This window comes from Thermobia domestica, chromosome 7 (assembly GCF_964235325.1).
Source record: "Thermobia domestica chromosome 7, izTheDome1.hap1.1, whole genome shotgun sequence".
NCBI classification, from domain to species: domain Eukaryota; kingdom Metazoa; phylum Arthropoda; class Insecta; order Zygentoma; family Lepismatidae; genus Thermobia; species Thermobia domestica.
In genome coordinates, this window is record NC_137460.1 from 272,562,870 (window position 1) to 272,580,229 (window position 17,360).

A 17,360-nucleotide genomic window follows, 5' to 3' on the forward strand; every position below is an offset into this window, starting at 1 on the left:
ATAACCTTTAAATTTTGAATATTTGGCCATAAGAGAAACACCAATAGGTCCTAGAAAACGTTTACCAAATTATGTTATTTTATAATTCCCAAATTTAAAAGAGAACATAAACATATAGAGGTAATAAACCATATAACGTGCTAAATAGGAGTCAATAACCTCCGAAATTTGATTTTTGGTAGTTCTTTACCCATGAAAGGGAACGATGTGGACCATCCAAATTTGTAGTGGTACATATTGAAGACCTGTACGAAGATACCAAATGCTTATATTAAACAATTTCTAAAACTGAGTGGATGAGTCAAGATACCCCTCCCAAATTTTAAAGGGTGCATCAATGTACTCATGTCTTATGATATGAAATGAACCTATATACATGACCATATAAACATATACGGTAATAAGACCGCATCAAACGGGATAAATTGGGCCAAAAACCAAACACGTGATACAACATATTGCTTATGTTTATATTTTGGCATTTTTTTAACTCATGAAAGGGAACAAGGTGGACCACCCAAATTTATCATGATACATATTGAGGTCATGTACTATGATAGCGAATGCTTAAATTGGAAAAATTTCCAAAATTTAAGGGATTGGCTATGGTACACCTCCCGGGGTGCATCAATGTACCTATGTCTTATGATAGAAAATAAACCCTATACAAGACCATATAATCATATTAGGTAATAGGACATCATCCAAGGGAATAAATTAGGTCAAAAACGAAACACGTGGTTGTACTAAAATTTGGCAATTTCGTACCCATGAAAGGGAACGAGATGAACCACCCAAATTTATAGTAATATATATTAGGGTCTTATACTATTATACCAAATGTTTAAATTGGGCAATTTCCAAAATAAAGAGGTGGGCCAAGGTACCCCTCCCAAATTTTTAAAGGGTGCATCAATATACCCATGTCTTATAATACGGAATGGACCAATATACATAACCATATAATCATATAAGGTAATAGGACCTCATCCAAGGGGGATAAATTGAGCCAAAACAAACACGTGGTTGTACTAAAATTTGGCAATTTCGTAGCCCTAAAGGGAACGAGGTGAACCACCCAAATTTATCATAATACATGTTAGGGTCCAGTACTATAATACCAAATATATAAAATGAGCAATTTCTAAAATTTAAGGGGTGGGCCAAGGTACCCCTCACAAATTTTAAAAGGAGTGCACAAATGTACCAATGTCTTATGATAGGGAATAAACCCCTATACATAACCATATAACCATATAAGGTAATAGGACCTCATCCAAGAGGATAAATTGGGCCAAAAGACCAAACACGTGGTACAACGTATTGCTTACGTTTATATTTTGACAATTTTGTACCCCTAGAAGGGAACGAGGTGGACCACCCAAATTTATCATAATACATGTTAGGGTCCTGTACTATAATACCAAATGTTTAAATGGGGCAATTTCCAAAATTTAAGGGGTGGGCCAAGGTACCCCTCACAAATTTTTAAAGGGGTGCACAAATATACCCATATCTTATGAAAGGTAATGGACCCCTATACATGACCATATAACTATATAGGATAATAACACCTCATCAAAGGGGATAAAATCGACCAAAAACCAAACACGTGGTACTACGTATTGCTTACGTTTATATTTTTGGCAATTTTGTACCCCTAAAAGGGAATGAGGTAGACCACCCAAATTTATCATGATACATATTAGGGTCCTGTACTATAATACCCAATGTTTAAATTGGGCAATTTCCAAAATTTAAGGGGTGGGCCAAGGTACCCTCCCCAAAAATTTAAAGGGGTGCACCAATGTACCCATTTCTTATGATAGATAATGGACCACTATACATGACCATATAACTATATAAGGTAATAGGACCTCATCCAAGGAGATAAATTAGGTCGAAAACCAAACACGTGGTACAACGTATTGCTTACGTTTATATTTTTGGCAATTTTTTACCCCTAGAAGGAAACAAGGTGGACCGCCCAAATTTATCATGATACATATTAGGGTCCTGTACTATGATACCGCATGTTGAAATTGGGCAATTTCCAAAATTTAAGGGGTGGGCCAAGGTACCCCTCCCAAATTTTTCAAGGGGTGCATTAATATACCCATATGTTATGAAAGGTAATGGACCCCTATACATGACCATATAATCATGTAAGGTAATAGGACCTCATCCAAGGAGATAAATTAGGTCCAAAACCCCCGAAATTTAAATTTTTGGCAATTTTTTACTCATGAAAGGGAACGACATAGACACCCAATACGGATAGAGGTACATACTATGGTCCTAGGCTACCATACCAAATTTTTAGATTTGGCAATTTCCAAAATTTAAGGGGGGTGGTCCTATGTACCCCTGCCAAAATTTAGGGGGTGGGCCATGGTACCCCTGCCAAAATTTAGAGGGGGTGGTCCTAGGTACCCCTAGGTCATTGACCCCGGGCCAAGGTCACTGACCTTTGACCTATGACGTCATAAAAATTTTTGCTGACTCGGCGAGCCATAACGGGGCCACTACTACTTACAGGAATTCAATTTTGTAGCTGAATGTGCAGTTAAATATAGTGGAAAATTTTCCACCTAACATCATTGTACACAATATCTAAAATTGTCCCGCTTATAAAAAGTTTTTCCACTTGTTTCTACATCGTAATGAAAATTTTCCGATCTATGAAAATTCCTTTCACTTGTTTCTACAGAGCAATAAAACTTTCCGATTCATAAAAGGTTGTTTTACTTTTTGCTTCAAAATGATGAAAGTTTCCAGACTTGTGAAAAGATTTTTTTCAATTTTTTCATACAGAACAGACAATTTTTCGATTCATGAAAAATTATTTCACTTGTTCCTACATAATGCTGAATTTTTTTTCAACATTACTATACACGAATTCAATCAATTTTATGATTACTGAGGAATTGCTATTTGATCACTGATGTTTGTTTAGAACGGAAAATTTTCCGGAAAAATATATAAGAAAATTTACCACCTTACATCACGACTAAACAAGGATGTAGGTATAAGTGTAGTATGTTTTTATACATCGGAAAATTTTCATCACTGGCTGTAGTGTTTCTATGTTCCTCTTCGTCGCTGACTACATATTGTTCCTCATAACCACTTAACAATCTTTCCTATCCCTCTTAAGACCCATATCTGTTTAAAAGAAAGAAAATGTTTATAAAAGTAGTTGCTTAGCAACTTGTATCAAAGAATAACAATACTATGTCATTACAATGGGTCGTCATTGTCATAGTTGATTTATAGACTGCCATTTTAAGATTTTATTCTAAAGTGCGATGAAATTAAAGTAGTAGTAGTACTAGTGTCAAAATTAACACAACTTGCGTAACATAGAGCCTTTGTGTTGAAGCTATTACTTACTCTGTATATGCTAATAACACGATATCGAATATTAACGATATGTAAAAGTTAATAATTTATATATGTTGAACTGCGTTTGGTTAATTAGCCTACGGAAACGGTACCACTATTTGTGGTTCATTTGTGGGAAGACCCTCGAGTATTTTCTTCCACTGTTACAGAGTGTAACAATATGCTAAGTGACGAGCCTTCTCTCAGTGATGAACAAATGAAGGACCCGTTTTATAAGGATATTTTTGATTGGTTAGAAAACAAGGAAAAGAAAAATCCCAAAATTGAAAGACAGGCATTTTATTTCACGGTTAAAGAAGGAATTTTGTATAGAAAACAAAAAACATCTAATGGTATGAAATTTTTAGTTGCTGTACCTGTTTCATTACGCTATAAAGTTTTTGATGCGGCTCATACTTCTGCCATTGGTTCAAGTCACGGAGGCTTTACTAAGACATATGATCTTTTAGTGAAATCTGTGTATTTCCCTAATATGAAACAATATATCTATCAGAAATGCAAAGAATGTTTAATTTGCCAGTCCAGCAAAAATAAACCTGGTTCTGCTTATGGTACATTGCAAACGTATCCTCAAGTGCCGCCCTTCTATCGCATTTTCGTAGACATTGGAGGGGTGTACTCCTCGAGTAATATTTTGAGACACAAGTATTTGATTGTCGTAGTCGATGCAGCTACTCGGTATACTATTTGTGGTTCATTAGCAGATATAACAGCGCCTTCTGTAAGTAGTTTTCTTTATGAAAATGTAATTTTGAAATACGGTATTTTCAAAGAATTAGTCACAGACAAAGGTCCATGTTTTACAAGTAACCTATTCAAGGAGTTGTGTGCAATGATTGGAGCTAAGATTCGATTTGTTAATGTTCAAGCTCATTACGCTAACGGGACAACTGAGATAGCTATCCGAAACATTGAACAGAGACTGAAATCTGCGTTGTGTAATAAAGATCAAGGAAAATGGGTCGAACTGCTGCCATCTGTTGTGTTAGCCCACAATTTAACTGTCAATTTATCCTCTGGATACAGCCCCTTTGAACTTTTGCATGGATTCAGATGTAGGATGCTACATGAAGCAATTTTGGACACCCCTTGTCAATTTCAGGACAATGCTGAACGTTTACAGCAACTTGGAGAAATACGAGACAAAGCCCATGATAAATGGTTCCAGAGACATAAGACGGCAACGAAATTTTATGACAAACGTCATTCGAAACCCAATTTCAAAGTCGGAGACAAGGTATGGATTTTGGACAGCACCATGAAGAAAGGATCCACCAGAGCTTTCAGTGGACGTTATTTTGGTCCAGGAATAATTCAAGATATTGACCACCCAAATTCCTATTTTGTTAAGTTCAGGACTGCACGAGGAAGATTCAAGGTTGATTCGATTGCAGTACAGAGATTGAAGAAGTACTACGAGAGACAGGAGAAGGAAAACGAGGGAGAGGAAGAAGAAGAAGATGTTGACTTGGATATACAAGACGTTGTCGAGGATGCTACTGCGAATGCCTGCTGTGCCGAAGAACAGGAAGGAAGAAATAAGAGAGAGAAAGAAAAAGAAGAACACTATGAAATTATTTTTAATCCTGCGGTGAACATGATTGAAAAAGAAGAAAATATTCCATCTGTGAATCTTCGTGAGGTTGTGATTGCCAACCAATTACCCACTTGGCCTGAAACAGGGAAGAATTGTTCCGGTTTGAAACCGAAGTTTGGTGCCAATTCTGCAATCAACAAGAAAATCAGTATTTTTCGAGGAGATATCGCTATGATTAAAGCTGACGCCGTTGTCAATCCCACGAATGAATTACTTATTCCATTAGGAGGAGCAGACAGAAGTATCCAAGAAGCTGCAGGAGAAGAATTTCGTAAAGATTGTGAAAAAAATACGTTCTTTAAAACCAGGACAAGTAAAGATTGCTCCAGGTTATAATCTCCCCGCTGATCATGTATTATTGACGTGTGGTCCCAGAGATGCGAACAAGAAGACTTTGGAGAATTGTTATAACAATTGTTTTGATTTTGTGTTGAAAAATCAGTTTTCAACTGTGGCTTTTCCTTGCATCGCTGCTGGTGCATTTCATTTCCCTAAGGAACCTGCTGCGAGAATTGCATTGTTGAGTACACGAAAATTTTTAGAGGATCATGTGGACAACGTAGACCGTATTGTGTTGTGTATTTTCGACAAGGAGAATTGGGATCTCTATCAGCGTCTTTTACCTGTGTATTTTCCCTTGGAAGAAGGAAAAGAAGTGGAAGCTGTTTCTCTGCAATGAAGCTTTTTTTTTAAAAAAAAAAAGAGGGAAAAAGAAAACGGTTCTCAAAGGAAGATTTGATGGATTAGGAACATCTGTGCAGTTGGTAACGAATTTTGTTTTGACACTGGCCATGTCATTATGGAATTTGTTTTGGTTTGTTTGTATTTCTAAGTCTTGCCGGCAATAACAATTACAACGAAGATAAGGAGAAAAAGGAGTACTCATATAGACACCATTTTTTTTTCAGTCACTTAGAACTGTTGGTTAACTTTGTAGAACACGTTCTTTTTCTTGGTCATCTTATCAACAGCTTATGAACTGAATAAATTAGTATCTAGGCGCCAAATCAACATCTTATTGATACATTTTGTTTTGCAGAAGAAAACTAGGGAGATAGACGCAACTGTGAATTGATATGTGTATGCTATCTATGTTATGATAGTGATGAAGAAGGAATTCTTACGTTTTTTGCATTTTTCAAGATGCATTTTATGATATAAATGTGGATGTAAAGAAGAACGCAGTTTTTCTTTCCCTGGATTTTTGATTTGATCCTACGATTTGTTATTAGTTATTGGGAATATACTCAGTCAATGTATTCTTTTCAAAGGAATATACACTGTTATAACCTCTTGTGTGATTTTAGTGATCTTTTGGAATGATCAATTTTTCATCGCCTGCAGTGTATATAATAAATTTGTGTATTTCATCATGAAGATGACTTGGGATTTATGCATGATGAAGATTTGTGCTTATTTGATGTATATTTTTGTATATTTGAAGATTTGACTTGATTCCACATTTTCCTGTGGGCATACGTACTTTTACTTTTGTATATTAAAAAAAAAGTTTTTTTTTCTTTTATCGCATATTTAGCTAGGGATTTAGGAATATGTTTGGTGATAGTCTGTCATGTTGATTTCTTTTAAGGTTTTAATAGCCAGTGCAGAGGGCTATAACTCTGCCAATACGTCGGACATTGTGGAACTAAATTCTCCACAATTCGTTTTTCTAAAACCTGAAATCAACATTCTTTTGTGTTGTTTTGTCTATTCTTTCTATGGGTAGCTAGATTAATTTTTCTTCTACCGCGTAATGATTATTTTGATCATAGAGTTACAATTTTATTGGAATTGGAGTTTTTATTTACTATATATAGATATATACGTATGGATTATGGTTTAGTTATTACTTTTGCTTTTTTCCCCCTGATTTTTCGTCGATTTTTATTCATTCCATCATTTTATCCAATTATTGTCCCTATTCTCATATCTTACGTGTTTTGGGCAGTCATTGACTGTATCCCCTAAATTTTGTGATGTTACTATTACATACCTGTCTACCCTACTCCTATGATCTACTTGTACTGAATGAACTTTCCAGTTATGTGATGTGTAAGGACATTGTACCTGTGATTTCCAGACCTACATTTTATGCTTAGTGATGCTGTGTTTACAACATCGACCTTGCTGTGCTTACGTCATTTGGCATTGACTGTTCTGCTATCAACTGTGTTAGTGTGTGAACATTTCTGCTGTACTCATCATTTCTTATCATATGATTCTTTTCAGACTATATTTGCTGCTGTGTTTTTATCGTGAAGACTGAATGAAACTACAAAGATGCTTAAGTTTTTTTTTTTTAAACAGAAATTCTAAAAAGTGATTTTTTTTTGTTTGTCTCCGAAATGTTTTCATTCGGGACTTTAATTTCAGGGGGGGGGGGATGTGAAGATATGTGTATTTGGACATATGAAAAAGTTTCTTATTTTGAACAATGATTTTAAAAGAACATCTCAGTCAAAAGCATCATCATTCGTTTCAAATTAAATCACCTATCGACTTGTTTTTCTAAGTTCATTTGCCTTTGCTGTCTGTCATTCATTTCTTACGTTGTAATTTTTCAATTAATAAAATAACAGATTGCTTCCCCGTCCGCATTCCTATCATCACCTTACCTTGGTTATTCTACGAGCATGCACTTTTTCCATCGAAACGCAAATCAGAGTGAATAACCGAGGATATGAACCCGGAAGGAACGCCAGACAAAATGGATTGAGAGACTATTGGAGGGGACAGTTGACATGGAGCGAGGGACGAGTTAGAATGTAGACCGCTAGCTTCATTTGAAATTTACGATTTATAGCCTTGCTCTGTCTCAGAGAGCACCTTTGATTCAACGACGATGTATTGCTTTTTAAGAAGAAGTTTTAAGTTTATCTAAAGTTGCGGTCTCCGTGAAATTGGTTACTCAGTCCGGGTTTCGCCGACTCTTAACTTTGGTTACTTGAACGACCAGCCAGCCAAACAGAAGGATGGACGGACGTCGGCCCGTTGGAGGAATCGTCGAGAGGACAACGATCAGATCAGCAAGTAAGTGCGAGTAGATTAACCTATCCCAAAAGTTACTCCCTTCTTACCCCTTTTCACCCCCTTTAACATCACAGTCTGTTTCTTTTGTACGTGTTGGATTTCATTTAAATGCAACCCAGGTTGGATCCCGTACCTCATGTTTTGTTAAGTTCTATATTTACGAAATCCTGGGCGCAACTTGTCGGATCTGACATCCCCAAACACGTCAATTACTAACACATCATCTTAGCTCTCAGACCGACAAGGGGCGACTGCACACTATTATTACAAATATATCCCTTTCCGGATCCTGGCATTTTGGGCTATTTTTTAGACTTTCAGTCAAACAGCTACTGCATCGTCACTATTTTTATCCTAGGATCATGCCCGCCAGAAAAAATTTCCCTACCATGCCCCACTTTTACCCTATACAGAAGTATATTTGGATAAAAATTCACTGAGACGGCCCTAATTACCCTAGAATAATAATTCGACCGTCGATCTCTTCAGAATGGAACTGCCTTTCAGACGGTATGATTCACGTGGTCATGTATGTGAGGCGGGAAATTGACGAAAAACGGGATTTTTGGGGTAAAAATATCCCTTTTTTAACCCTTTGCCCCTCTAGTTCCCCCTCTGTTGTAACACTGACATTGGAACAAAAAATCTGGTAAATACTACTCGCTGGACTGATTGTTTGTGCAAAATTTCAATCTTCTACGTTCAAAAATAAGTTCGCCAAAAAATAATGAACATAGGCTTAAAAAGGGGAAAAAAATGCATTTTAAGATTATGACGTCATCACCTCCTATGTCTAGACGCAGGACGGTCTGAAATCATATGTAATGTCTTCTACAATGTCTCTGGACTTGAAAAAAAACGGACGAAAAAGCTCAAATAGAAGAGAAATAACGCAATGTACCATGAAAAATGCGTATGGTACAAATTGTACCATGGATCCGGAAAGGGATATACATATGCATACACACACACACACACACACACACACATATATATATATATATATATATATATATATATATATATATATATATATATATATATATATATATATATATATATATATCAATATATCATCGTTTACAATTTCCATGATAGGTCCATATGATGAACTTAGATATTAAGAAATTAATGCGTTAATTCAACACAATTTATCTATGTTACCATAGTTGTGTTATATGTTAACATATACCTACAGCTATTTTAGCTTCATCAAATTTTGGAATAAATTTTGAAATGGTAGCAGCTTAATCAACTACCTCACATGATCTTTATGATTTGAAATACGCCTAGAACAAGGATTAGAAAATCGAATGCAGTTGGAAGCGTTTCTGTTAATATAACGTTTGTCACACAAATAATTTCTTTACAAAACTATTTACATAAAATGTTACAGAAAATATAACACGCTATTCGCTCCAGTGTATAAATATCAAATACGGCGCAAGAAGTAAAAGGTAATAAAGATTCTTAATGTCGGTTACTCAGATATTTGTAATACCCGTGCATGATAATGTGAAGGCTAAACATTAAATTATTGCTGTGTGTACCTGACACACCGGAATTTCAGGTTGCTGTGATTTATTTGTTCTTAAAGGTTTGGCTGATCATTGGTGATTAACACACGTTTTGACATCATATTATTTTGCTATCTATATGTTATATTTAGACTTTGACTATTACCAAATACTATTAAAATATCTTCTGCTTTTTTAGTATTTGAAACTTTATCATTTTATTTGCGAATGTTTTCATCCAGTATATACGATAGCACAAACACGACATTCTACCAATGAAGTACTAATTGGAATTCGTTAATTTGCCTTCACGTGTAACCTAGAACGTACACATATTAAATTCTTTAACTAATTTTGGTACATATATCATCCTAAAACATTAAAAAGTTACCCTAAAAAATATCGACAACGATGAGGCTGGAGCAAGGTGAATCACAGTAGAGTGCTCACTTTTGGTGTAAGGATTGTCTAGTTCGAAGACAGGCCAAGTGAGTTTGTGCTGGACATAATTGTCTCTGTAGGTTTCCACAAGGCTTTTTCTTTCCTCCTAAAATATTGTTTCACAGATTCTTTCATAATCATTCCTATTCATTTATCATTCGTCACCTTGAATATAAAGGGCATAACTGTGGAACGTGAAAGTATAAATTTCGTTCTATTCTATCAATAATGAGATAGATTTATCTTTCATACATCTTCCATTTTCGGTAGGATTACTTTAAATCGTATGAAGATAGGAATGGCGAAAGAAGCCTTTATGAGGAAGAAAAATACTATTTTGTGGGACGTTGAATAAAAGAGTTGAGAAAAGCCTAGAAATCTAAAACCTAAAGAGTTGAGAAAAAGAGGCATAAAGTTCTTCGTGTGGAGTATTGTACTATAAGGGTCCGAAACATGGACATTGCGCAAAAATGATGAAAAACTACTCGAAGCTTTCGAAATGTAGGTGTGAAGAAGAATGCAGAAAATTAGCTGGGTAAAACGGAAAACCAATGAAAGTGTTTTAGAAATGTGGGGAGAAAAGAAAAAAATTTAGGTATTATTAAGAAGGGGAAGAGAAACTGGTTGGCACATTAGCTAAGAACGAATTGTATTATTAGAGACATTTTAGAAGGTATAATGACAGGAAAGAGAAGGAGGGGACAAAGGAGACTACAACTAATGGACGATATAAAAACAAGGAAAGCGTACGTGAAGACTAAGAGGTCAGTGGAAGACCCTGGAGCATGGAAGCTTCTTAGGTGCAGCACGTGACCTGCCAATAATGGCAGAAACCAATGATCGTGTTGACTTTAAACGCCAGTTTTAATTAATGTTAACTTTCATTCTCAAGGGTTTTGTGTCAAGGCAAATGGATTATTTCAAACTAGTAGATCTAAACACAAAAGTTATGTACCTCATAGTTTCTACCAAGTACTTCATAATTGCTACGTGGATATTTTCTTATGTTAGATTTTACAGCAGGTTATAAGTAATGACACTAAATGATAATATTCGCCATTCGTCTTGTCTTACTTTCAAGTAATATTATAAATATATTAGCACTTATGATATTCACAATAAGTCGTAATAATAATTGTTAAATACTTACGACTGGCCTCCAGTCATATTATGTCTCTGTTTCATCACCCTCCATATTTCAGAGCAAATGGAAGCATATGTGACCGCCATGACACATGTGGGAACCACAAGTATTAACAGAAACATGTAAAGCTCGTGGAATCTCCATAACGGAAGGTTGTCCCAGTCCTTCACACACCAATAGGCCTTCACACGGGAACCAACTTCAATTTGAACCTGGAAATAATATATTTACTAAGCCTTGTTTTGAAAATGGTTAATAGAAATTTAGTTGGCGTAATTCAGTCTGTAAATGTGACATGTTTTTACGCGATTGTTACACTTAAGTGGGCATTTTTTTCAGACATCTTTCCTTTGTTATAAGACAAAATAAATAAGTAATAAGGTGTGTAACTTTATAATTACAATACTTGGTATGATATGGATCTTGGCATCGCTGAAATATATTTCTGAACTTCAATGGAATTCAAATCTCGCATTAAGGTACTACGCCACGCTTCTTTGAATGTTTACGGAGTTTCGTATATCCAAGGCTCCTATATATGTTAAACCTCTCTTTCTTTCTGTTCGTCCAGAAAACAAACAAAAAAAAACCTCAAGAATAACCTGATGGATCATTTTCAGATTTGTCCAGGATGTCTAGAGACAAAAGCTAATATTGAGTGCGTTGATGCAGCTGATATTGTAATGTACCACGAGCTTGCGTGTACAAACATCATACGTGTTTCTGTTTGTAAACAGCAACCACATGTATTTACTATCTACTACTACACTTCCCTTTGGATTACTACAAGAAGCAAACGACGGACACCAGCACCACCTATAGTCACAGACGACAAGGGAGCAGCAGAGCCACCGCCGTCCAGAGCTCCTAAATAATGAAGACGATTCAACGGGCAGGTACCCCTGTGCGACTCATTTCTCCTTCTTTATCTTGCCTGAAGCTTTAGGAAAAACCCAATATCAAAGCCTATAGTTTGCTTAAAAAAAAGCCCTAGGCATTCCTTCCAACGCGTCTTGCTTGCTCGACCCAAGAATATCGGGATCCCAACCTCAGTTGCTTAGCCTCCTTTGAAGGTCTGTGATACTTAACCTCCTCACTCCTTGCTTCGGAGCATTGGGGTTTCCTATATCACTCTACCTAGCTTGCCCGGAGTTATGAAGAGATTCTACCTCAAGGCTGCAAGGTCGTAGGCTACCTTTCATCTACCTTGCATTAGACAAAGTTGTAATAAAGACCCGTAGTGGGAGTCGATTTCGGACTCTGATGTACTCAACCTAGCTCCACCTACCCCTTCAAAGGGAGTAACTATTACAATATTCAAATCAGTGTTGGGGGAAATCATTGATTTTTTTGTTTTAACATTGATGACTGTAGAGCAAAAACGGTAACAGATAGTGAGAAGCAGATTTCTCCAATCATTTTAAGAGTCTCAAGAATATGTTCGATCTCCACTCCAATTTATCTACTGAAACCAGAATTCGGAGAAAGTTTAGTTCCGGTTTCAATATGAATTCAAAAAATATGGTTATACAAACCAAACTCCTTCACGTGGCATACACGCAACACTTCTGCTTTTTTTTTAAATGTGGATAAAGAACATCAACAAATTATGATATGATAGTCAGGCGATTATAGTCAGTGCTAAGGCATTGGGGTAGCAATGGGAGGACATGTCTGTAGGGTCTCAAATTCCGTTGAGGCAGCGATATTATGTATTTACTTGTCATCAACCATTTCATTTGGGGTACGAGTTACCCTGGAGAGTTTGAGCAACTGCCTTCGATGTGTCTGTATTGTGACTTTCACAGTCTTGAATAATAAGCGAAAGAAAAGATAATAATCAAAAGCACTTGGTTTATTTTTTCTTTCGCAAGAGGGAATGTAATATAATTCTAAAAAAAAATAATTACACATAAACAAACATTTTTGTTATTGAAAATAAAAGCAACAGGCTAAGTTTCTACAAAACAAGTAAATTTACCTTCAAGGAAGTTAAATCAAAAATGAAAGTGACAATGTCAAAAATGGAAACACAAAAAAAAACTCATACAGGTGAAAGGCCAATACATTAATATATAAACTTACCAAACAATAAACAAAAGGGGTCGGAACAATTAAAAACGTCAGATAGGCTGGAGCGTCGTTACACTCTGTATCTCTGAGCATACTCAAGTTAATTACTAAGCCATCAAAATGGCCTACATGATATCGAAACCATCATTAATACTGTAAGTAAAAACCTTTTTAATTTACGTATGTAAATAAACAATATATAAGAAGTTCATAATGCACGGAAGTTTTCGTCCTTGACAGGCTTAATTTATTCAATTCATAATTCTGTATTTTATTGCATCAAAGGCTTAATTAAATTCAACGTAATAGATACACATATAGATAGATAGATAGATAGATAGATAGATAGAGAGAGAGAGAGAGAGAGAGAGAGAGAGAGAGAGAATTACGTAGATACATTTAAACAAATTATTTTTACTACCGAGAATTCAACAGCCTATTTTATTTCTCTCAAAAAGTAAATGCTTTCATATTTAGAATATTAACATGATCATATGAGTTGCCACAAAAATATGATCATATGAGTTGTCATTTCTCTCTCTTTATAATTTACGAAACACTATGTTCCCGAGTGGCACGAAAATTTCCTGCTTCAATCCCAGGAATCCTAAGTCATCTGAGTGTGTAGTAACCAATAGCATGCCCCTGGATTCTCTCGGGATTCTCACGTTTGTTTCTACTTTCTCATTGTATTAACTCTGCTGTAATAATTCAGTTTAATTACTTAGGTGTCAAAGACGTATCTCCGTGATATATACTATATACAAATGACATTGTCTTATGTAATTCCAACAGGAAAAAGTTATAAAGGAAATTAGAATGCAAAAGAGCTTTAGAGTGCAGATGATTAAAAATCAGTAGGTACGAAATATAATATATGAACTTCAGAGGAAAAATTGAGGAAACGTAGAGATAGAATTATAAGATCTAAAGAAAGTAAATACATTTGAATATTTCCGTTCTACTATCGATAAGGATGGGAGTTTATATGCGAAAATAAAGGAATGAACAGTTCCACAATTCAGCTTCCTGCCCATTTCAATTTAAGCTTGAATGATAAACTGGAAGATCTCAAGTTCTTTTGATAAAATGATTAAAGTGAAAGGAATAGTCTAGAAGACCATAGTCAGACCGGGTTTGGCTCTAGCACATGTGCAACACGTGCATTCAAAAGGGAGGGCAAAATCTGTCATAACTATGTTATCTCAAATAAATATTTCTTGTTGGAAACAGACTTCATGATGATGGTAGTTAAATTTAAACTGGTTACTTTCTATTTGAGTACTACATTCATAAATCATGTTTAGATCTCATTAGTTGAACAATGCTGAAAGAAATGATCTAACACATGAACAGTGCTGAGCGAAATGGCCCAACAAACCCCAGCATCAATTGCTTGGTTATTCTCAAATACAAAATCTCAATTCTCGAACAGTAGCGAACACCTGTTTCATTAAGTTGGTTATCACAGCATTGGTATGGAAACTAGTCTTGTCTTTGTCACAAACAGTTCCTTATCATTGAAGTTGTAAACAACACTTTTTCCTTTTTGAAATGTTATAACAGATGTAGAAGGAAATCAAGAAATAAAAATAAAAGAGCTACTTGCAAATTAATATATTGAAATTGAACATCGATATTGAATTCTATAAAAAAAGATTACAATCTTCCTCTGCAGATGTGTTTGCTTCGTCTTTCAGTAACACAATAGATTTTCATTTAAAGAAAAAAGAACAGACACAATGAGATTGTATTTGTAGAACTTAAACCTTTCTGAGTGCGAGTGCCCTTTCCCTCCCCTTCGTTCCTAATAAAGGGATACAATACTTAAAATCGTGTTTTTTAAGATTTGTTCTTTCTGCAGAAAGGGAGTCGGCAAATGATGCCATTCCCCGGGCGGCAAATCGCCTAGGGTCGTCCCTAGGTGAGACCCACAATCCTATACGGAAGAAAAACTTGGGGAAACAAGAAATCGAAAAGAAGAAACTAGATGTGGTAGAAATGCTCAAGATGGATTTGTGGTGTTATCAAGTAGCATAAGATCAGAAACAAAAGAATAACTGAAGCGGCATCAAAGCGGCTGAGGTGTTGAAGAAAGATGAAGGAAAAAGATTATGGATGAAGGAAGATGAAGGAAGTGGTATGGTCACGCTATGACAAGAAATGATGAATTGGTGAGCAAGAGAATGGGGAAAGTAGAAATAGAAGACCAAAGATGGAAAATGAGCAAAAATAAAATTGAGAGATTGGGACCGAGGCAGAGATGGCTTGGGTCAATGAAAACTTAACGCACTGACCTAGCACGCACCGCCACCCATGACCCATTGACCCACCATCCACCATGAACCAGTCTGACTCACGACCCACCATGACGCGCAGCTCACCGTGACTTACTCGTGAGATATTCAATTTTTCGCAAAAGTTCGTTTTTGCAGTCGTTTCTTAGGATATGGTAACATGCCAGTTAGGATTGGAGTCTAAATATATACAAAAAATCATTTCATTTGGCTTTGGCATTTGACCGTGATGATCACGCACACACAATTACATTTAATTTCTATATAATAATTCATATATTAGAGGTGATTCAAATTTTTTTTCAAGTAGTTAGCTCCTCAAGCAAATCACAGACTGTGTCTCAAAGCCAAGTAGCAGGTCCTATTGCTATTGCTACAATTACAAATATCAATATCCAAAAGTACCTGAAGTTCTTTTTTTCGCATAGATATACTCATCTCAGGTAAGTTAATAGAAACAAATGAAAAAGGCTGAAAAATGTAGATCTTGAAAGTAAAACGTAGACAAATTCACCAGTCTTCAGAAAACTCTGTCTACAATGAACAGAGCAGTACAATGCACTGAGCTGTAGTGGGTCGGTGCGTCACAGTGGGCCACGTCCTGTTGACCCACGAACCGCTGACCCACTCCATGTCTTGATCAAGGAAAATGGAATCCAATCATCAAAAATTTCGATCGTGCATGACAGAGTAAATGACAGAGTAAAAGAACAGGAATTGGTTATCCATCTTCTTTAACCTAAATGACATAACAGAAAATCAGACATACGACATTTCATTTATATTTTCAAGGAGTTCACAAGAAGGTTGCAAAACGCAAATAATACATAAAAAATAGCGTTACACAACCTAATATTTATTTTCCTCTTTTCAAGCTCTTTAGCATAGTAAAAACTTCAATGTAAACAGTTATAATGCTGGGTTCCCAGAATTCTGGCTTATAAGAAAAGATGTAGTCATGACTATCAATTTACCTAATAGCACTTGCCAGATGCTGTCTGTCTTCCTTTCGAATATTTTTATTTTTTCTTCTATTAACTAAAAATCAAACAGAGTACATTTCCTTCCAGTATCCTTTAAGAAAAAACAAGTTAGACTTCAATCAGTGAAATTGTAAGCGTACATTACATAAAATGCCTTAGTTCGTGATCATAAGAAATACAAGAACCTGCACGGCGTAGGACATACATAGAAGTTATCGTTAAGGTAAGTAAGAGTTAATACATCTCATTGTGCAGAAGACTCCAAGTGAATTGAGATTATTCGAAACAAAGAATTACTTTTTGTATCTACAAAAGAATAAACATTCATTTATTGACTTTAGGAATTTTTAGAAATTGATATCGGCTGAAAACGACTTGTTTTTCCACTAACTTCGTGTATCTCGTGACTTCATTTCTCTTTCAAGTATATTGAGTTGAATTACAGTTTTTCCGATTGATACATGTAGACCAATCACTTACAACTAAATGTTTCTCCGCTGATTTAATGGTTAGAATATGCATCTTTGGTGCAAGGATCACTGGTTTGATTCTCTGTAATTCTGTAATTCTCTGTAAAATGAAAGCGTATATATACGCCATCTGCAAAGAAGGTGCGGTTTCAAGATACGAGTTAACTCGCCACCCACACTGAAAAAGTTAAATCGTTTATTTCAGAGCACTGATGAAATTTGCAACGCAAAATTAAGCTCGATTATTCGGTTAGTTATTTCTTGGATTTACCTTCCATTTTCCATCATTAAGAATATAGCAATTTTCAAAGCACAGTTTAACTTGTGATCAAAACATCATGGGTTTCCACTGAGAATTGAACCAAAATTTCCCAAACTGAATACATGTACTCTAACAATA

The 17,360-nt window shown here is 35.7% G+C and overlaps 1 protein-coding gene across 1 annotated transcript in view; it reads right to left on the reverse strand.

Moving 5' to 3' along the window:
* LOC145690924 (gastrin/cholecystokinin type B receptor-like) overlaps positions 1-17,360 on the reverse strand; it is a 157,102-nt gene that overhangs the window by 83,563 nt on the left and 56,179 nt on the right. The window contains exon 3 of the mRNA XM_081766370.1: positions 11,144-11,349. Within this exon, the coding sequence (XP_081622496.1) occupies positions 11,144-11,349 (206 nt within the window). The remainder of the gene's footprint in view (positions 1-11,143; positions 11,350-17,360) is intronic.